This window comes from Lepidochelys kempii, chromosome 10 (assembly GCF_965140265.1).
Source record: "Lepidochelys kempii isolate rLepKem1 chromosome 10, rLepKem1.hap2, whole genome shotgun sequence".
NCBI lineage: Eukaryota > Metazoa > Chordata > Testudines > Cheloniidae > Lepidochelys > Lepidochelys kempii.
The window spans coordinates 41,698,834-41,721,616 of record NC_133265.1 but is presented as its reverse complement, the minus strand read 5'-3'; the positions used below and the strand labels follow the sequence as shown (position 1 = coordinate 41,721,616).

The following is a 22,783-nucleotide window of genomic DNA, read 5'->3' as shown; positions in this document are numbered from 1 at the left end:
CCTGGGGGCTGAGGGGTGTCTCACCCTCCATTGAGTTTCTGGATTTCCCTTTTCCCTTCCATTATTTCTTTATATCTACCCTCAGTTTCTCTACCTCCCCTTTTTTTGTCTGTCTTCCCTTTTATATGTTGTATGCAGCTATTGCTGAAAATTAGAATAATCCTTGATTGCTATCTGCAACCCATCACAGCTGCCTTTTCCAGCTAGCAGGATTCAGAATCCTATTCTTGAGGGGAAGAAATAGTCATAAAATTGTATGTTGGTCATGACAAAACTCATTTTGTGGTCTTACTTTTCTGTTGTTTGGCTTCTTGGTGACTCAATACAGCCAGTTTGGTTCAGGATTGCTTCTGCATCTGATACTATGATTTGTTGTTGTTTGCTAGATTGTTTCTACTTCCTTGTTTTTTGTAGTTGTTTCCTTTTTACTTATGTTTGACTCCTGAGCAGCTGTTCTCAAACTGTGGTCAGTGAACTGCTGGTAGTCTGAGGAAAGCTGGCTGGTAAAATGGTGTTGGCTCTCTTCCTTATTTCTAGCTGCTGATCTTCATTGAAAGGTAGCTTAAATACATTAAATCCTTTCCTGATACTATTTTTGCAGGTAAGCAACTGTAGTAGTTGCCACAAGCATGCTATACATTCAAGAATGGGTAAGGAGATTGTCTCTCTATTAAGATATGGTCCTCACTATGAAAAAGGTCTGAGAACCCTAGTTCTAGGGGATTTATGCTATTTCAGTAAATATCTATGTTATAAACTCAAATAGAAACACTTGGCTTGAATCAGCAGGCCTACAATTGGTATAGTTTCAGATCATGTACAGCTCACATCATGCTTAGCTAACTCCCTTTGTGCTGTTTTTTACTCTCTTCCTTCATCTTTGCCTTCATTTCATCTTCCTTTTGCCTCTCTAAATAGTCTTCTGAGCTCTGTCATTGCCATTTGTCCCCTTTGAGATTTTCTATTATCTTTGACTGCCTCAGAAATCCTTCTGGGGGTCCTTCATGCTCCTCTAAACTGTTTGTGATGAATTAATAAAAACTGTTCACTTGAGATCCTGTTGACGTATTTATTGAGCAATCTAATTTTATTTACAATACATAAAGATTTCACATTAATTCTTTTGCCAACACATCTTTTAAAAGATGAAATCTATATAACTTAAATAAGTACATAAATTCAACTTTTTCATTGCTATATCCCAAGAAGGCAATAGCTTGGAGATAATAGATGGAGCATTTCCCCCCTGCTAGAGTATTTCAGGTGATGTTTAAACTTCTTTTAACCTGGGCAGCAGTGTACTAGAGTTCCATGGTGGAAGTCTAGTGCTGAGTATACAGCACTCTGTGAAATAGCTTTGACATGCATAGCCAGTTTGTATGCAAAATTTGTAAAGTCAGCTTATCAGCTTCCTAAATTAGTACCACACGCTAAACTTTGTAGCTTAATGTACTGCTTATGTGAGGAGATTCACAGGCAACATAACTGGTGTATAATCTTTAATAATTTGATAGAACATTTTTGTTTTCTTTAAGTATATCTTAAGAAAATACCTAAGTATCTTTCTCAGCTTTAGACAAGCCCACTGTTACCACATTCTCAAGACTTGCATGTCCTCTGCTGCCCTCTAGGGGTACTGCGTGGGATTTGTGAGTAGAATTCAAAGCTCTTTGTGGAAGGCATTATATAGTACAAGTCAAATTGCCTTTCATTATGTATGAATTGTGAAATATATTTAAAAATAAAACTTTAGTTTAATATACTGGTACTGCGGTAGATATATTTTTAACTTAATTCATACTGTGGTAAAAACAAATGAAACCCTGGAAATTTTGTATTGTATATGTGTTATGTTTATGTAACCCTTCTGCCCGTCAGAGTTGGCAGCAACAAGGGCCGGGTTCAATATCTAGGGGTTCCATTCCAATAACACAATGCAAACCGGCTCGAGCCCCCACCCAGTGACCTGGGACAAATATATACCACCCCCGCTGGGCGCCTCCAAGAGGCAATACTTCCCCTCCCGCAAGCACATAGTCTGAGTGTAGCAAAAGCCTTTTAATAACAGAGAGAAACAATGTGGCATTATGTTGGGGAAATACCACCAACAGGATTCATAACACAACCCATGAGCAAAAAAAACCCACCCCAGGCAAATTGGGGCATGCCCTTTTCCCTTTGGGTTCTTGAGTCCAGCAACCCCAAATCACCCAAAGTCCCAAAAGTCCAATGCCCCAAAAGTCTCTGTCCCTGGTCAGGGCAGCCCCAGAGTTCGAAAGTTTATCTGCAGAGCTTTACCTCCCAACCTGGGTGGAAATGGGACGGGGGTAAGAGGCACCTTACATGATCTGAAGCTGACCTATGGTGAAATCCTAGCGGATCTTAAACATAAAAAAGAAGCTTACAAGAAGTGGAAGGTTGGACATATGACCAGGGAAGAGTATAAAAATATTGCTCGGGCATGTAGGAATGTTATCAGGAGGGCCAAATCGCACCTGGAGCTGCAGCTAGCCAGAGATGTCAAGAGTAACAAGAAGGGTTTCTTCAGGTATGTTGGCAACAAGAAGAAAGCCAAGGAATGTGTGGGCCCCTTACTGAATGAGGGAGGCAACCTAGTGACAGAGGATGTGGAAAAAGCTAATGTACTCAATGCTTTTTTTGCCTCTGTTTTCACTAACAAGGTCAGCTCCCAGACTGCTGCGCTGGGCATCACAAAATGCGGAAGAGATGGCCAGCCCTCTGTGGAGATAGAGGCGGTTAGGGACTATTTAGAAAAGCTGGACGTGCACAAGTCCATGGGGCCGGACGAGTTGCATCCGAGAGTGCTGAAGGAATTGGCGGCTGTGATTGCAGAGCCACTGGCCATTATCTTTGAAAACTCGTGGCGTACCGGGGAAGTCCCGGATGACTGGAAAAAGGCTAATGTAGTGCCAATCTTTAAAAAAGGGAAGAAGGAAGATCCTGGGAACTACAGGCCAGTCAGCCTCACCTCAGTCCCTGGAAAAATCATGGAGCAGGTCCTCAAAGAATCAATCCTGAAGCACTTGCATGAGAGGAAAGTGATCAGGAACAGCCAGCATGGATTCACCAAGGGAAGGTCATGCCTGACTAATCTAATCGCCTTTTATGATGAGATTACTGGTTCTGTGGATGAAGGGAAAGCAGTGGATGTATTGTTTCTTGACTTTAGCAAAGCTTTTGACACGGTCTCCCATAGTATTCTTGTCACCAAGTTAAGGAAGTATGGGCTGGATGAATGCACTATAAGGTGGGTAGAAAGCTGGCTAAATTGTCGGGCTCAACGGGTAGTGATCAATGGCTCCATGTCTAGTTGGCAGCCGGTATCAAGTGGAGTGCCCCAAGGGTCGGTCCTGGGGCCGGTTTTATTCAATATCTTCATAAATGATCTGGAGGATGGTGTGGATTGCACTCTCAGCAAATTTGCAGATGATACTAAACTGGGAGGAGTGGTAGATACGCTGGAGGGGAGGGATAGGATACAGAAGGACCTAGACCAATTGGAAGATTGGGCCAAAAGGAATCTGATGAGGTTCAATAAGGATAAGTGCAGGGTCCTGCACTTAGGACGGAAGAACCCAATGCACAGCTACAGACTAGGGACCGAATGGCTAGGCAGCAGTTCTGCGGAAAAGGACCTAGGGGTGACAGTGGACGAGAAGCTGGATATGAGTCAGCAGTGTGCCCTTGTTGCCAAGAAGGCCAATGGCATTTTGGGATGTATAAGTAGGGGCATAGCGAGCAGATCGAGGGACGTGATCGTTCCCCTCTATTCGACATTGGTGAGGCCTCATCTGGAGTACTGTGTCCAGTTTTGGGCCCCACACTTCAAGAAGGATGTGGATAAATTGGAGAGAGTCCAGCGAAGGGCAACAAAAATGATTAGGGGACTGGAACACATGAGTTATGAGGAGAGGCTGAGGGAGCTGGGATTGTTTAGCCTGCAGAAGAGAAGAATGAGGGGGGATTTGATAGCTGCTTTCAACTACCTGAAAGGGGGTTCCAAAGAGGATGGCTCTAGACTGTTCTCAATGGTAGCAGATGACAGAACGAGGAGTAATGGTCTCAAGTTGCAGTGGGGGAGGTTTAGATTGGATATTAGGAAAAACTTTTTCACTAAGAGGGTGGTGAAACACTGGAATGCGTTACCTAGGGAGGTGGTAGAATCTCCTTCCTTAGAGGTTTTTAAGGTCAGGCTTGACAAAGCCCTGGCTGGGATGATTTAACTGGGAATTGGTCCTGCTTGGAGCAGGGGGTTGGACTAGATGACCTTCTGGGGTCCCTTCCAACCCTGATATTCTATGATTCTATGACCGCTCCATAGCGGCGCTCCGCTCCGCCAGCCGCCCCACAAACTCCTTCGCTCAGCTGCACTCCGCTCCGCCAGCCGCCCCACGAACTCCTTCGCTCAGCTGCGCTCCGCTCCGCCAGCCGCCCCACGAACTCTCCACAATATATCTTCAAGCTCCCCCACTACTTAACACAACACTCTGTGATTTCAGCTCTTAGGTGAATTCAGCTTGTAGTAGGGGAGCCCCAGTGCTAGTGCACTGTCAGCCCAAAGTGAGCTCAGCAGCCTATAACTAGACTTCTAATGAAATCAAAATTAGCTCTGATATTCCACAGTGGAGAGAGGAGGAAGTGCAATTAGCATGTAAGGCCCTCACCAAGGGGCCCATGCCACCAAGTATTGCTACTTGTCCCCAGCCTCTCTCCATTTACACAGTTTTGGAACCCATGACCCTTGCCTAGCGAGTGCTACTTAGTTGATGGTGAATCCCTCCATCATAACAAAAGGCCACATACAGTTCCAAGCACAGTTCCCATAATCAGGGTAATAACAATTTATTCTTCCTGCCCCAATAACAGAGACACTGGGGATCCCACAGCAGCCAAAGTGACCATTTGGGCAGCTATGGTCTCATTCTAGGCGTGGTGGGTGTGCCTATGCAAATGAGATCGGCCCCTGAAGTTCTTTTCCACAACTTGCCACACCTCACCACCAGATGTCAGGGTGGAGCTCATCCTGACACTGCTTACATCTATGTATGATAAATATTGTTTATTACAATATTTTTCTTTCAAAATATATAAGATTTGTATTTACATTCTTTATTTCTGAAAGAATTTCTGCGCCTTAAATTCATGTTGTAACTATTTTCTCATTTACTGACCAGGGTCAGTTTATTAGCTTGCATAACTGAGTCCTTCTGCTTTTCTGTTTTCTGTACAAATCACTATTTTTTTTTGCTTAATTTCAGGAAGGTTTTTCATTAATTGATGCCCACAAATGGTTGAAGATAGTAAGAAGAGCAGATTGTCTGTTGTTTGGTTCAAAGTTTAAAGTAAGTTGCATTGTTGTTTCTGCTAGAAAAATCTGGGTGCTATGTCTGAACTTAATATCTGCAATGTCATTTTTTTGTGTTGATTTTGGTGAAATTCAACAGGAAGTTCAAAGGTACAGTGAGTTATTTGTATGCTTAAGGTGAAGATGAAGGAACTCCTTTCCTCAGGCTAATGGACCTATGGTTTTGTTACTTGAATTTCTTTGCAAGTAGATGGTTTGGAGCCTAGACACTTTTGAATTCATCATACGTGACCATGGATAAAAATTTTAACTACATGTGCTTATTTGGTATAATTAAAAGTGCTCCAGATTGTCCTAGACATCTAAACAAGATTTTCGGTAGAAATGACATCAGTTTCCTAGGATGTGTAAGTCTGAAACTCAGAACTGAGTGCTGTGTTATGGGTCATGGACTGTGCCTCTCCCATTCAGGTGTAGAATAGTTGGGGCATAAGAATGCCCCAGTGATTCTTTGACCTGTTCCAGCATACCACATTTCCAGGATCATGTGGGGGAGGTGCAGAACTGGCTAATATAGCTGTAAGTGAAGGAAGCAATGTTTAGCATCGCTCTTGCTTTGTTCCTTATGAAAAATTCATGTGGACCCGTCACAAGACTGCTTAACAGTCAGTGATTGCATTTTGTTTTTATATAGGTATGTTTGATTTATAAACAGAGAAGTGGTATTCTACAGTTTGTAGGGAAAAACACCTTATTGTCTGCAGAATGCTAGTAGACTCGAAGAAGAATAACAAAGATTGTTCAAGTGAACAGGAAAGACATTTTCTTGCCTCAGAAATAGCCTACTTCTTCTTCGAGTAGTGTCCCTATGGGTGCTCCACTGTAGCTTCTGCACTTCTGAACAGAGATCTTTGGTAACAGGGTGTGTTGGGCCTGCACATGCACTCTCCCCTCCTCATGATCTGCCTCGAGGCTAATTAGTACTGTGTGGAAGAACTGTCCTCAGTTCCTTCTAAAGCACCCGGGCTAGAAACGAAGTGATTAGCAGTGCACTCACAGGTACTTTACTCTTTAGAAATTCGTTCTTAGCTAGTTTTAGTGTTTTTCTTCTTAGTATCATAGAGTTTCCTTTAGTTTTTTTCTCTTCTCTTTTTTCTCCCTTAATTGGGGATTGCCCTCAGTAACAGGTATGCCTGGTTTGCCCAGGTTTAAGAGGTGCCTCTCCTGCAAGGAGTCCATTCTGGTAATGGTTGGGCATTCCTGTTGTGTCCGTTGCCTCGGGGAGGGCCACATTCCACAGAAGCATACCATCTGTCAGCAGCCAAAAACCAGATTCTAAAAAAATGGGAACTGAAACTAAATCTGCTCCTCATGGAGCGAGCTCAGCAGCCGGTGTCTGACCTGGGCCCAGAGTCTCCCAGGTGATGTAAATCTTCTCCACAGCCTTCCAACTCCAAGGCCGGTGAACCGACAGAAATCCTTCAGACTCTCCACGTAAGACCTCCAAAAAGAGAGCTTCAAGCCCTCATAGTGAGACCTGAACCAGCTAGAGGAGATCCCCAGCATGTTCGGTCTCCCCTGTACTGATGGCACTGAAGGCATCTAAGCATGGTACCCATAGATCACGTGGATCCAGTGCAAAAGATACTGCTGATATGCCTAAGGACCCTAAGGACACAGGCTTCGAAGCATCAGTAATGCCTGTCAGGTACAGGAAAGGAGACCATGCCGCTTCCAGGAAGACAGCATCAGTATGTACGCCCTCAGTACCGACCATCTCAAGATAGTACCTCCATCTGGAATTCGCACATACTCCATGAAATCAGTTTGCCTTCTTCTCAGAAATCGGCAGATCAGCCACCTGGGTGTCCATACATACCTTTGCAGACTCTGCTTCGAACACTAGCTTCGGCTCCGCAGTATTATCATCCATAACAGACTCAACTCTGAAGCCCCAGCCTCCCTGTGACTGCCCTATATTCACTATATAATGGTATAATTATGATATGTTTATGACATAATTATGAGGTATCTTGTGCAAAATGTCTCATGTGAGATGTCTATGGAAAAGTTATAATTTGCTGAATATTATTATCTTATGTGTATGCATGTATCATTTTTGTATCTGAAGATATGAATATCGACTGTGTCTTTGTATTTCAAATGTGCTCAACCCTGGGTAACACCCTAAAGTTCACAAAAAGAAAAGGAGTACTTGTGGCACCTTAGAGACTAACCAATTTATTTGAGCATGAGCTTTCGTGAGCTACAGCTCACTTCATCGGATTCATACTGTGGAAACTGCAGAAGACATTATATACACACAGAGACCATGAAACAATACCTCCTCCCACCCCACTGTCCTGCTGGTAATAGCTTATCTAAAGTGATCATCAAGTTGGGCCATTTCCAGCACAAATCCAGGTTTTCTCACCCTCCGCCCCCCACACACAAACTCACTCTCCTGCTGGTAATAGCCCATCCAAAGTGACCACTCTCTTCACAATGTGTATGATAATCAAGGTGGGCCATTTCCTGCACAAATCCAGGTTCTCTCACTCCCTCACCCCCTCCAAAAACCACACACACAAACTCACTCTCCTGCTGGTAATAGCTACTCTCCAAGTTTAATGAAGTGAGCTGTAGCTCACGAAAGCTCATGCTCAAATAAATTGGTTAGTCTCTAAGGTGCCACAAGTACTCCTTTTCTTTTTGCGAATACAGACTAACACGGCTGTTACTCTGAACCCTAAAGTTCGTTTGCATTCAGGCTAGCACATCATGAATGGCCTATCCAAGTAGAATAGCCCATCAGCAAAGACAGTGGGCCTTGGGAAAGGATTGTCCTCACCTGGGGATGCTTCAGCCAGCCTATGAATAATGGCTGCTATGACTCAGCAAGGTATGCAAGAGCATGTGACTAGATCACATGATACTGAACTCCATTTTGGTACCTGTATTTTTCCACAAACCGGGCTGGGAACCTGACTTAGAACAAAGGCGTTCTCGCCTTGTGGAAAAAACTATAAAATGGGGAAGTAACATCACCAAGGAGCCTCACTTTCTCCACAACTCAACCCCTGAAAATACCTTTGGAAGCATAAAGATTTTGAACTGGTGAATTGCTGGTCCCAGGCAAGAAAGAAGGAAACTCTGCCTGTTTATGAGACATCTACAAACTGTTTGTGAGACTGTTTAATTCAAATCCTGTGTAGTATATTAGGTTTAGATTGCACTTTTGTTTATTTGCTATCACTTAATCTTTCTGTAGTTAATAAACTTGTTATCTGTTATCTTAACCAGTGTGTTTTTAAGTTAAGTGTTAGGGAATGTTAGCTTTGTTAACAAAGCCTGTTGTATATCTTCCTCACACTGAGAGGGGAGCAGACTGTGCAGTGCATGATGGCATAATTCTGGGTTTATACTCCAGTAGGGGGTGCAAGGCTCAGGAGTGAGAAATTGGCTGATGCCTCCCTTGTTGATCTGTGAGTGACTCAGGTAAAGCACTCAGGTGACTCGGTTGGGTGTGTGGTGCCACCTGCTATCATGTTGGGTGATAACAGGGCCCAGAGGGTTCGGCTGTGTGTCACCAGCAGAGCAAAGGGAAGAGGCCAACCCAGCTGAATAGTTAGGGGTCCAGTAGTTCCAACAGCTTCCAGGCTTCACCCTGCGGGTACAGGCCATCACACTCCCCTTAGAGATACTGCTCTGGAGGTACCTACAGTGGAGCCTCATAGGTACACTACTCAAAGAAAAGTAGTTACTTTGTGCAGTTAATGATGGTTCTTTGAAACATGTGTCCCTATGGGTGCTCCATGACCCACCCTCCTCCCCTCTACTTCAGAGTTCTTGATAGGGACTCTGTGGTAGAGAAGGAACTGAGGGTGGTTTGTGCATGCAGCACTAATTTTTTGAGGCATAGCATGAGGAGAAGAGAGCATGTGTGCAGGCCAGACACTGCTACCAAAGATCTCCAATCAGAAGCGCAGTGACCCCCAAACACCTACAGTGGAGCATCCATAGGGACGCACATCTCAAAGAACCATTGTTACAGCACAAGATAACTACTACTTCCTCTTACCTTGGTGTGGCATCAGAAAATGTATTTACTTTTTTCCCCAGTTATGAAGAGCTTATATCTCTCTCAGCTGATTTTAAATCCGTGGATGATAATGACCCATAGCCAACCTATTTCCACATATGATCGCATAACTGAACCTGGGTCAGCATGTAGATGGGAGACCTACTGGAGGAAAATGTCCAGGTGCAGTAGTAAGTAGTGTTGGTGAATCAATAGATTATCATTTTCCCAATGAGCACCCCAGCATAGTGTTAAAAGGGCACTATGCTGCACCTTTCAGTTAAGAGATAAAAATCAAAGTTTTGACAGCTTTTGTTTACATGGAGCACAAGGACATATTTCAGAAGGAGGAGGAATATTAACACCAGTGTCTTCGGTAAATTCAACCTGCATTGCCATATTATTTACCTAAATTCCTCCTGCACTTTCAATAGGATGTGGTGGTTTTAGCATGTCCTGTTAAACATTTGCCCTATTTCACACCAGAAATGGCTGCATTTTACTGGTGGAGAAGATATTAGAATCATAGACGGTCAGGGTTGGAAGGGACTTCAGGAGGTCATCTAGTCCAACCCCCTGCTCAAAGCAGGGCCAATCCCTAATTTTTGCCCCAGATCCCTAAATAGCCCCCTCAAGGATTGAACTCACAAGTCTGGATTTAGTAGGCCAATGCTCAAACCACTGGGCTATTCCTCCCCCCCATTCCTGTGCATAGTTGGTGTATTAAATTTCAGGCCTGTCTTTCCACGTTGGTAAACCAAAAACATTGAAATTCCTGCAAAATATTGAGACACAGAGAGAGGCAGGAGCCCTTTGAATAGGGGAAAGCTGTTTATTTCTTTTCAAAAACAGGACTTATTTCTCTGTAAACAGAGAAACGAATAGTCTTCTACTAAAATTGCTTTTCCTTTGTGATGCTCCTTGCTTTTTATTTTGTTGACATAGTAGGAAATTAAAAAACACACAAACCACATTTCATTTATTTTGCTGCTTCTCTTTTCTCCTGTTCTCTATGTTCCCAGTTACCTGCTTCACAGCTGTACAGAGTCTAAAGAATGATCCTCATCAAAGAAACATGGAGATTAATGACTGGGATTTATACTTGAGAAAAAGATTTATGAAAACCAATTTGACATTCACTCAGTTGATAATATTGCATTTCTAGTGAAATAGTCTGTTTTTAAACAATGCCTTGCAAACTATCAGTTCAGAAACCCATTCTGCTGCTGTTTTAATTGAGAAATTTAGTTTGGAAACATCTTGATTTAGATGAGTTGCACATTTAAGAAAATCAGAACTAGTCAGAATTTTTTGCACCATAGCTGTATTTTTCTTTAAAGGATATTTCCTCAGGTCCTCAATTATATAACCATTCCAGGTGTGAAATTCACATTGGTGGTAGTAGGAAATCTGGGTAGCAGTTGTGCAATTAGGGGCTGAGAAGGCTGTCTTTGTTGCCTTATAAAGAGGAAGGGCTCTGGACTGAGAATTGGAAGACTGGCTGGGTTGCTAACTGTGTGATTTAAGGCAAAATCGAAACCTTCTATCGCTCACTCATCATATCCATAAAGTAATATTTATGTTTACCTTTGTATATGTCCCTTGAGATCTGTTTAATAAAGTTCCACATAATAGTGTGTTAGTGGTTACAATTTACACCTTTGGACTAAAAAGAAAAGGAGTACTTGTGGCACCTTAGAGACTAACAAATTTATTTGAACATAAGCTTTCGTGAAGCAGCCATGACCCACCCTCCGTTACTCTCCTTACCATCTGTAGCAACAAGATGAAATGTAGTAAGTTAGGCCTTTTGCCAGATTTATCCTAGCCTCAAACTCATCTTTTAGAAATAATTTGAAGAAATACTGGAACCAGCCAAAGAGCGCAGGCAAAACTGAGTTGTTATCCAGCCTCTGTTTAAACAAGTGGAGAAGTGAGATCAAGTGTCTCCAAAAAATTTTGAACACTTTTACTCTTACCAAACTCAGGATCACTGGTAGTTGCAACAGTGCAGGAAAACTCAAAAATCAAAACAAGGCCCAAGGACAAGGCAGCCAAAGAGCTAGACCTGTCTGAGTGCAAAGCCTCTTCTCTGCCTCACTGAAACTATGTGGCAAACTACCAGGTTTTCACCAAATATAATTTGACATGGGACAGGGTGACCCCTTCCTCCTGCTGAAAGGGGCAAAGGATACCAGAGAAGAGTTAAAGGAGACCATTAGAGGTGGTCAGATGGTGACCAGAATAGCCTTACAAGCAGTCATGGACATCTCTGACATGGCCATTTTGTTACCCTTTTTATTTATTGATATTTTGTAAATATTATGAAGGGAATCAAATAAGGATTTTCATAATTTCAAAGGAAAAATGAGTAGCCTTATCAAATTCCACTAAATCTACCAAAAGGAACAGAAAAAGGGAAGTAAAAAGAGAAATGTTAGCAGTTCAAAGTCAAGATCAATTGCATATACAGTTCCACGTGAGATAAAGAAGAAAGAATTGTCCAAAACATCCTCCTTGGGATCTATGTCATCCAGGGTGGATAAAAATCAATGATTTAAATAAAAAAATCCAATTTTTTTTATTTAAATCAGATTTTGATAAAATGCTTTTTGAGAAAAAAAACCTATCTAAAGATAGTTTTAGATGCAATATCTTTGAGCTATAATGTATCTTATCATGGAATAGGGATTATAAATTCTAATTCTATAGAATGAAACAATATATTCATGTAATGTTTAAGACAAGTTTTGTAAATGAGTTCCAATTGTTCATGGATTAGGGACCCAATTTTATGGGGTTCCAGGGGGCTGCTGTATAGATGATTTAGGTTAATCCTTCTATCTACCTAATGGGACTCAGTGCTCAGTCTAGAAGATACCATCAGAGATGCTTAGTTCTTCTTCTTTGTCCCTGTGGGTGCTCCACTCCAGGTGACAGTGTGGGTGCTCCACTCCAGGTGACCATTGATCGGAGATCTTCCGTAGCAGTGCCTTGTTGGGATACACGTACTCAGCTCTGTCTGGTGGCGTCATTAGGGTCTGCTGGAATGCACACGTCCCGCTCCCCCGCCCAGTTCCTTCTCAACCTTCTTCGGCTGAAGACGGGACTCGGGGCAGTGCTAACCTCTTCCCTGATTTCCTTCAGTGACAAGTAGGAAGGAATAGAAATAGTTAGCTAGACATATCCCAGTTCTCTACCTTCTTTTAGAATAGTTTGTTAGTTTAAAACGAACAAAACCAAACACACACTTTTCTCTCATGTTCATCTCCCGTTGAGTCTTCCCCCCAAGCAGTCATACTTCCATGATGCCGGGGTCCTATGCCATGGTCTGACTGGCACTCACTCGGTGTGAAATGCCTCGGCGAGACACACGTCCTTGCCAAGTGTCTCCACTGTACCAACCTGAAAACTAGGGCTCGTCATGACAGTGACTTGCAGCTAAAAATGCTCCTGATGGAGAAAGCTCTGCAACCACGTGTGGAGACGGGCAGTAAACCCTCTCCCTCACGCTCCCCTGCTAAGTTGGAACCGACCAGGAGCACGGCTTCACCCTCTCAGGCAAAGAGGCAGGAAGTCCCAATGTCTCCACACAGAGACTTTCAAAAGGGTAAAGGGTCTCCTGAAAGATCTTCACCCTCAGTGAAGATGGCGCCAAGAGCAGGTGCCTCCGACCGGCCCAGCACCTCAGCCGTGGCTCACGTGGGGTGGAAAAGCAGGGACCCGACTTCCCACCGTGGGAAGCTCTCCTCGGCACCAGTCCCGCCGGCACTGATGATGGACCCAGTGCTGGCAGCCCATTCCACCTCAGTGCTGACAAGAACATTGGCACTGAGCCTGCCCGTCACCCCTGCAGCACATACGGAACCTCTGCAGGGCTCCTACAAACGGCCCGCAGCTCCTGCTAAAGCTAAACAAAAGCTGCTGTGGGCTGTAGCTCACACTCCACGCTCCGCAGCACCACAGCCCAGAGAGCAGCAACAATTTCTGCATCAGAATGATATCTCCATGGCCCCTGAGCCTGACTCTCCGCTCCTCGACACACAGTGCTAACTGTTTGAACAACCGCTCTCGCCACCCGACCTGGCTACCTTCACTGACAGCGAGAATGACATGCAGCAGCAGGCAGAGTTCTCCCTGCCTGATTCTCCTCCTCCACTGGAGCCATATCTGTCTCAAGGCTCGGCACTTCACAAGAACCAGCCTCAGTTTCCCTATTTTGTCCCCTTGTGGGAGGGGCCCCACTTTTCCTACCCCATGCCCTGGCCTCAGTGGTACCCTTGGTTGGCTCCTGCCACCACTCCTCCTCGTGCCCCTTCCACCAGACTGCAAGCCCGTTCTGCGCCTATGTCTCCACCTCCATCTACATCTAGAGCTCCTGAACCCCCTCTTGAAGATGTGGGCCATGAACCCTTCCCGGATTTACTGGCTCCTGCCTCTCCATCTGCCGCAGATGAAGCCCCCATGCCTCCACCTCCACAAAATGTGGACGACTTTAAGCAATTCCAGGAACTTTTCAAGAGGGTGGCAGTCAGCCAGGACATTCCTTTGGAGGAAGTCCAGGAGACAACACAGACTCCTCAAAATCCTCCAACCCTCTGTGCTCTCAAAAATTGCGCTACCCATAAATGAAACCCTCCTGGAACCAGCTGATACTCTCTAGCAGACCCCTGCCTCTATGCAAGAAGGCTGAACGTAAATATTATGTTCCGCTAAGGACGTAGATTTCTTATTTTCACACCCACAACCCTACTCTTGTGGTGGATGCAGTGATGCACAGAACAAAACAGCCACAATACCGGCCCACTCTGCAAGACAAAGACCTCAAACACCTTGACTTCCTGGGCCGCAAGGTTTATACCTCCTCCACTCTAGAATGGCAAATTACTCCACCCTCCTTGCAAGCTATGACTACGACAACTACAACAAGCTCTTTGATTTTGCCTCCCATATCCCAGAGGACAGGAGAGTGGACATGGCGGACACAGCAGCCCGCACTACTGCAATTGCGGTGGTGATGCGCAGGTCTTCCTGGCTGACTGCATCAGTATCCCCAAAGATCTGCAGACCAAAGCCGAAGATCTTTCCTTTGACAAAGAGGAACTTTTTTCTTAAAAAAACTGACTAAGTCCTTCATACTATGGAAGACTCTAGAGCCACCTTGCGCACACTGGGCATATACCCGTCCCTCCCCAGGAGACAATGGTATCAACCTTATCAGAGGCCCCGTGCACAACAAGATCACCATCCCCAGCCCAGACCATATGATATTGGGAGAAACCGCAACAGACCACCTAGGCGCAGACAAAACCATGTGCAACCAGCTACCTCCCACCCATCGGGAAACAAAAACAGCAATTTTGAAGTGCTGGTAGGGGGTCTGCGTAACCACCCTTTGACTCCTCTGCCTATTTGCCCACCACCTCCAGGTTTTCCACCATGTCTGGCAACAGGTCACCCAGGACCGCTGGGTCCTGGAAATAGCTGAGTCGGGTTACTCCAACCCTTTCATATCTTGCCCGCCCACCCTTCCCTGTCCCTCTTCAGGCACCCCTCTCACGAGCACCTACTTTGCATAGAAGTGGCTCATCTTCTACAGCTAGGTGCAGTGGAACCTGTACCAATGCAATATCGGGGGAAAGGCTTCTACTCCCACTACTTTCTGACCCAAAAGAAAGGTGGGGGATAGAGGCCTATACTAGACCTACGCTGACTGAACAAATTTGTATGTGTACAGAAATTCAAGATGGTCGCATTGGGCACAATAATACCCACGGTGGAACTAGGGGACTGATTCACAGCCCTCGACCTACAGGATGCCTATTTCCACATATCCATTCATCTAGCACACAGATGCTTCCTGCAATTCACACTCGGACATGACCACTTTCAATACAGAGTACTTCCATTTGGTCTCTCCACAGCACCGAGAGTATTCTCCAAGACCCTAGCCATAGTCGTGGCCCACCTCCGCAAACATGGGTGTATACTTTTCCCCTACTTAGACGATTGCCTTATCAAGGGCAGCTCATACGATGAGATGGTAAAAGCAATGCGTTTTACCATCTCCCTCTTCCACAGTCTAGGCTTGCAAATAAACTTCCAAAAATCCACCCTGATACCCACACAGCAGATAGAGTGCTCCCTACAATGATGGACAAAACCAGAGAACCTATGTATGGGTGTCCCCTTCCATCCACACGCCTCTGTATTCATACTCACCACAGATGCTTCCCTGGTAGGTTGGGGAGCGCACCTAGGGGAACACATGGCACTGGGCCTCTGGCCCCTATCAGAGACACATCTGCACATAAATCTTCTAGAGCTCAGAGGAATCAGGTACGCCTGCCTTCAGTTTCTCCCCATCATAAAGAACAAATCCATTTGGGTCCTGAAGGACAATATAGCATGCATGTTCTACATTAACAGGGAGGGGGCAGTACGATTGACTCCCTATGCACAGAAGCCGTCTGGTTATGGAATTGGTGCATACAACATCACATAGAAATCACTGCTTCTTACCTGCCTGGGTGTCACAACACTACTGCCAACACACTCAGCAGACAGTTCTCTGAGGAGCACAAATGGGAATTACATCCCACGATAGTCCAACAACTCTTCTCCCACTGGGGCACCCCATTGATAGACCTGTTTGCCACAACTCAGAACCACAAATGCCATGTATTTTGCTCCAGAGCGGGACTCGGGACAGCATCCCTAGGGGATGCGTTCCTCATTCTGTGGAACAAATCCCTCATGCACACTTTTCAGCCGATCCCACTGATACAGAGGGGTCTACGCAAGATCAGAGAGGACAAGGCCACGGTCATACTTATTGCCCCAGCTTGGCCCAGACAGACCAGATCTGCTCTCCCAGGACAATGGTTGGCTTCTGCATCCGCAGCTCCGGAAACTCCATCTGATGGTGTGGTTCCTTCATGGTTTCAGACCCATGAATTAGCCTGTTTGGAACAGGTCCAGTAAGTCGTCCTGCACAATAGAAGAGACTCCACTCGTAAGACTTACCTGCAAAAGTTGAAACGCTTCTCCATATGATGGTTCCACAGACGCTTGACACCCCTGACCGTGACCCTTCCTGACATCTTAGACTACCTTTTGAAACTAAAATAGGACGGGCTCTTTCTCAGTTCTATCACAGTACACCTCATGGCCCTCACCATTTTCCATGACCCGCTGGATGGATATTCACTTTTTGCCCACCCCACCATAAAAAGGTTCCTCCCAGGCCAGCAAAATCTCTACCCTGAGATTCATCCATCAGCAGCCTCCTGGAATCTCAGTCTAGTTCTCCAAGGTCTCATGAAACCTCCCTTAGAACCCCTGGCTACCTCATCCCTGCTCCATATGCCTATGAAAGTAGTTTTCTTGGTTGCCATAACGTCAGCGAGAAGGGTCGGTGAATTAAGCACCCTGATGGCCTACCCTCCCTACATGATTTTCTCTAAAGACAAGATTACGATGCGACCCCACCCCAAATTCCTCCCCAGTGTGGTGTCTACCTTCCACCTTTACCAACCAATACACTTACCTGCATTCTATTGCAAACCTCATAAGACTCCACAGGAAGCAGCATTACATATCCTCGACGTCCGATGGGCAATTGCATTCTATCTTGACAGAACTAAGGGGATTTACAAAATGGCTAGGTGATTTGTCTCCACTACCGAGAGATCAAGGGGTGATGGCATCTCTAAGCAACAACTCTCCAAGTGCATCTCTGACTGCATCAGATCCTGCTACCAGACTTGGAATGCTCAACCACCTGAGGTCATCAGAACTCATTCTACTCAGGCGATGTCAACATCTGTTGCCTTCCTCCACAACGTACCTATTACCTACATATCCAAGGTGGCCACGTGGACATCTGACCACACATTCGCAAAACATTGTGCTATCACACAGGATACCACAGCAGATGCCATAGTAGGCCACACAGTACTGTCTACCGTTATTACTGCCGCAACTCCAAAATCCCACCAATTATAATGGGCACTGGTTCACATTCACCTGGAGTGGAGCACCCACAGGGACAGCACTTGAAGAAGAGAAGGTTACTCACCTTGTAGTAACTGAGGTTCTTCAAGATGTGTGTCCCCTAATGACGCCGCGAGACAGCAGCTGAGCGCATGCATCCCGACTAGGCACTGCCACAGAAGAAGATCTCCGATAAACGGTGCTGGGACGCACTGTCACCTGGAGTGGAGCACCCGCAGGGACACACATCTCGAAGAACCTGTTACTGCAGGTGAGTAACCTTCTCTTTTGCAGTTCTCAAACTGTGGATTTGTGTCTCCAGAGATAATATGCTTGTTAACAGCAAAAATGTTTTTAATAAATAAATAATAGACCTCAGCTATATTGTCTCTGCAAATTTGTGTACACAGAGTCAATCCCTTACCTCTCTCTAAAAGTTTCAAAAAGTTCAATGAATAGAAAAGATTGTTGGGTTGGAATAGAGCTGGACAAGGAGAAGAAGTCTGGAGATAAATGTGAGAAGGGAGGCACAGGCTGTAGAAACAAAAGTGAAACTGTTTGAGCAGCATATTCTAGAAGTCTTGAGTCTTGGAGTATAGCCTTCATTGATTTGAGATCTACCATACTATTCTCTGACTAGAAGGGAAAACCTATGATGGCAGCAGGCCATAAAAGAGACCCAGTTTGGGAATAAGAACGAGTCAAGAAATATGTTTGCTGATGATGTTTTAAAGAAAGTCACACCACTGAACTGGTGGAAGTCACTTAAGCACTTGGATTCAGAGACTGTTGAAGTGATAATCTCACTTTTAACAGCAGTAGCTTCTTCTGCCGGTGTAGAAAGAATATTTTCTTCCTTTGGACTCATTCATTCCAAATTGAGAAATCATTTAGGGCCTGAAAAAGCAGGAAAGCTTGTTTTTCTTTTCCAGATTATGAACAAACAGGAAAATGAAGGTGAAGATGACTGAGTTAGCTGCAGAAGCCAATATTTTAAGTTTCTCATGTTGACCTGGCTGACATAGTCTATTTAATTTTTTTAAATTTCATTTAAATATTTTAGTTAATTTTAACAAAAACCTAATTTTAAAAAATCTTGAATGTTTAACTAAATTAAAAAATTCATATGCTTGTTTTGTTATAATATTATATGTTTGCTGTTGAAGAAAATAATCCAGAATACACGATGTTGTTATTTTAGTTAAATAAAATAATTTAAATGTCTCTCTGGTGATGTTCTCCTCATACAGCATGGCAAGAAAATCCTCCAAATATTAATGATTAACCTGTTGAATTGGAGGTATTTATGAAGTCATTGGGAGGTGAACTATCTGCTTCAATTACCTTTGGTAAATGAAATAACCAAACATTTTCTGATATAGCTGTAAAACTAATCTGAAAAGTTTTCAAACTAAATCACTTAAAAATATAAATAGAGTGTGCCTTCTAAAAATGAAACCTATCTGAGTTGTGAAGAATATGTGCTAAGGTTATAACAACCAACAAGAATGCACTTTTATGTAGAAATCCATGATTAAATAGAGTCTTCCTGACTAGTGATTTAAATCATGATTAAGAGATTTAAATCAAATCCACCCCGATATCATTTTCATTTAAATGATCTTCTTTTTGGACAAATTGTGTTCAAAGGTCTACTTTGGTGTATTTGTAGTTTAAAAAAAATTAAAAATGGCCCATAAATTCCAGTTTTGCCAAAAAGAACACAATAGTTTAAAGCCTATTGCAAGAAAGAATTTTGGGCAGAGGGCCAGTAATTTCCTTCTTGATTTTGAGTAGTAATTTTGTCCGATATTAACAGATTTTTTTCCTAAAATTTATACATGGCCCTTTTCCCCCACACTGCATTCATAATAGATTAACAGTCCTGTTATATTCTAGCTCATGTAGCTGAGTCAGACAATGATTTAAGTAGGGCAGAGTTAAGGGGTATACAGACCATCTTTAGAACATGCAGTAAGAGGCAACATTTGGTCAGGGAATTCAGCAAATAGGAATTTTTTTTAAAATAACTCCCCATTTCAACAATTCTAGACACTAGTGATATTTTTTAAAGTTTTCCTTGTTTTACATATGCAAAAGCATTATTTTTATTTAAATTCCTGCTAGATATTGAATACCCTTCTAACTGTTTCACAAGTCTTGTTGCCTAGGTTGTTCACATTTCCCTCAACATTTAGGGAGACATTCTGGCACCAATGAAGTCAATGGCAAAACACCTATGATTTCAGTGACCATTATTTTATCCTTAAAGTTTTTTATTCCAGGTCTGATGTTTAAGGAGACCAGATTAAATTTTAAGAGAATCCTCCCTCTAAAAAGCAAAAATCTGCAAATTAAAGCATATCTAAGGCAAAAGATTTCATGGAGGAAATACTATCAAGACTATTAGCTAGTTTTAAGTTACCCAAATAATTGAGATGGCTGTACACGAAAACTTTGAAATACAGAAGCTGATTTCCAAGATTTTCCCCATCTCCAGTTGTGTATTGAAGTTTTTACTTTAAAAGTTTGGTCATGTTATGTACCGTTGCTATTATTTTTACCTCTTCAGCTTACCAAAGGAGGGGGGGAGGAGCTCTTGCTGAAACTAAAATTAATTAATTCTGTGCTACACTTCAGTGAGTTTTACACAGAGATCCAGAAGTTGGATATGTTGACAAGTTTACTAAAATATCCTTTAAAAAAAAAAATCAGAAGTCCTCTAAAATTTAGATTAGGCATTCAGATCTTGATTATATCTTCCTCTGCTTGGAAAGCACATGGCACATTTCAGACACTAAATCAATAATGGTGTTTTTCTTGAATGAAAGATAATAGCAAATACTACTTTACATTTTTTAAAAGAAAATTAAAACAAAGTAGAGGGATATCTAATCCTAGCTTCCCCTGAAAGTTTGTTTTATTTCTGAAAGCCATTTTATAGATTTATAGTTACTAAGGTCAGAAGGGACCATTATGATCATCTAGTCCGACCTCTTGCACAGTGCAGGCCGCAGAATCTCACCCACCCACTCCTGCAAAAAACCTCTCACCTATGTCTGAGCTATTGAAGTTCTCAAATCGTGGTTTAAAGACTTCAAGAAGCAGAGACTCCTCCAGCAAGTGACCCATGCCCCATGCTACAGAGGAAGGCGAAAAACATCCAGGGCCTCTTCCAATCTGCCCTGGAGGAAAATTCCTTCCCGACCCCAAATATGGCAATCAGATCCCACCCCATCTAACATTCCATCACAGGCCATTGCGCCTATTTACCATGAATATTTAAAGATCAGTTAATTACCAAAATCATGTTATCCCATCATACCCTCTCCTCCATAAACTTATCGAGTATACTCTAAAAGCCAGATAGGTTTTTTGCCCCCACTGCTTCCCTTGGAAGGCTATTCCAAAAGCTCACTCCTCTAATGGTTAGAAACCTTCGTCTAATTTCACGTCTAAACTTCCCAATGACCAGTTTATATCCATTTGTTCTTGTGTCCACATTGAGCTTAAATAATTCCTCTCCCTCTCTGGTATTTATCTCTCTGATCTATTTATAGAGAGGGGGGAGGGATAGCTCAGCGGTTTGAGCATTGGCCTGCTAAACCCAGGGTTGTGAGTTCAATCCTTGAAGGGGCCATTTAGGGATGTGGAGCAAAAATTGGGGATTGGTCCTGCTTTGAGCAGGGGGTTGGACTAGATGACCTCCTGAGGTCCCTTCCAACCCTGATATTCTATGATTCTATATCTTCCCTCAACCTTCTTTTGATTAGGCTAAACAAGCCAAGCTCCTTGAGTCTCCTTTCATAAGACAGGTTTTCCATTCCTCAGATCATCCTAGTAGCCCTTCTCTGTACCTGTTCCAGTTTGAATTCATCCTTCTTAAACATGGGAGACCAGAACTGCACACAGTATTCCAGGTGAGGTCTCACCAGTGCCTTGTATAACGGTACTAAAACCTCCTTATCTCTACCGGAAATATCTCGCCTGATGCATCCCAAGGCCGCATTAGCTTTTTTCACGGCCATATCACATTGGTGGCTCATAGTCGTCCTATGATGAACCAATACTCCAAGGTCCTTCTCCTCCTCTGTTATGTCTAATTGATGCGTCCCCAGTTTATAACTAAAATTCTTGTTATTAATCCCTAAATGCATAACTTTACACTTCTCACTATTAAATTTCATCCGATTACTATTACTCCAGTTTACAAGGTCATCCAGATCCTCTTGTAGGATATCCCGGTCCTTCTCTAAATTGGCAATACCTCCCAGCTTTGTATCATCCGCAAACTTTATTAGCACACTCCCACTTTTTGTGCCGAGGCCAGTAATAGAAAGATAAAATAAGATTGGTCCCAAAAGGATTGATCCCTGAGGAACTCCACTGGTAACCTCCCTCCAGCCTGACAGTTCACCTTTCAGTAGGACCCGCTGTAGTCTCCCTGTTAACCAATTCCTTATCCAGCTTTCAGTTTTCATATTGATCCCCATCTTGTCCAATTTAACTAATAATTCCCCATGTGGCACGGTATCAAACACCTTACTGAAATTTAGGTAAATTAGATCCACTGTGTTTCCTTTGTCTAAAAAAATCTGTTACTTTCTCAAAGTACCATTGACCTCAATGTCCTTAACTACTTTCTCCTTCAAAATTTTTTCCAAGATTTGCATACTACAGATGTCAAACTAACAGGCCTGTAGTTACCCGGATCACTTTTTTTTCCTTTCTTAAAAATAGGAACTATGTTAGCAATTCTCCAATCATACGGTACAACCCCTAAGTTTACAAATTCTTTAAAAATTCTTGCTAATGGGCTTGCAATTTCATGTGCCAATTCCTTTAATATTCTTGGATGAAGATAAATGGGGGGCCCAGATATAGTCCCATTAAAGTGTTCGAGTTTGGCTTCTATCTCAGATGTGGTAATATCTACCTCCATATCCTCATTCCCACTTGTTATGCTACCATTATCCCTAAGATCCTCTTCAGCCTTATTAAAGACTGAGGCAAAGTATTTGTTTAGATATTGGGCCATGCCTAGATTATCCTTAACCTCCACTCCATGCTCAGTGTTTAGTGGTCCCACGTCTTCTTTCTTTGTTTTCTTCTTATTTATATGGCTATAGAACCTTTTACTATTGGTTTTAATTCCCTTTGCAAGGTCCAACTCTACTTGACTTTTAGCCTCTCTCACTTTATCCCTACATGTTCTGACCTCAATAAGGTAGCTTTCCTTGCTGATCCCTCCCATCTTCCACTCCTTGTAGGCTTTCCGCTTTTTCTTAATCACCTCTCTGAGATGCTTGCTCATCCAGCTTGGTCTACAACTCCTGCCTATGAATTTTTTCCCCTTTCTTGGGATGCAGGCTTCCTATAGC

At 43.3% G+C, this 22,783-nt stretch overlaps 1 protein-coding gene across 1 annotated transcript in view; it reads left to right on the top strand.

The window, feature by feature from the left end:
• Positions 1–22,783, top strand: part of REC114 (REC114 meiotic recombination protein) — a 155,088-nt gene that overhangs the window by 96,213 nt on the left and 36,092 nt on the right. The window contains exons 3-4 of the mRNA XM_073361537.1: positions 5,280–5,363; positions 13,069–13,071. Of these exons, the coding sequence (XP_073217638.1) occupies positions 5,280–5,363; positions 13,069–13,071 (87 nt within the window). The remainder of the gene's footprint in view (positions 1–5,279; positions 5,364–13,068; positions 13,072–22,783) is intronic.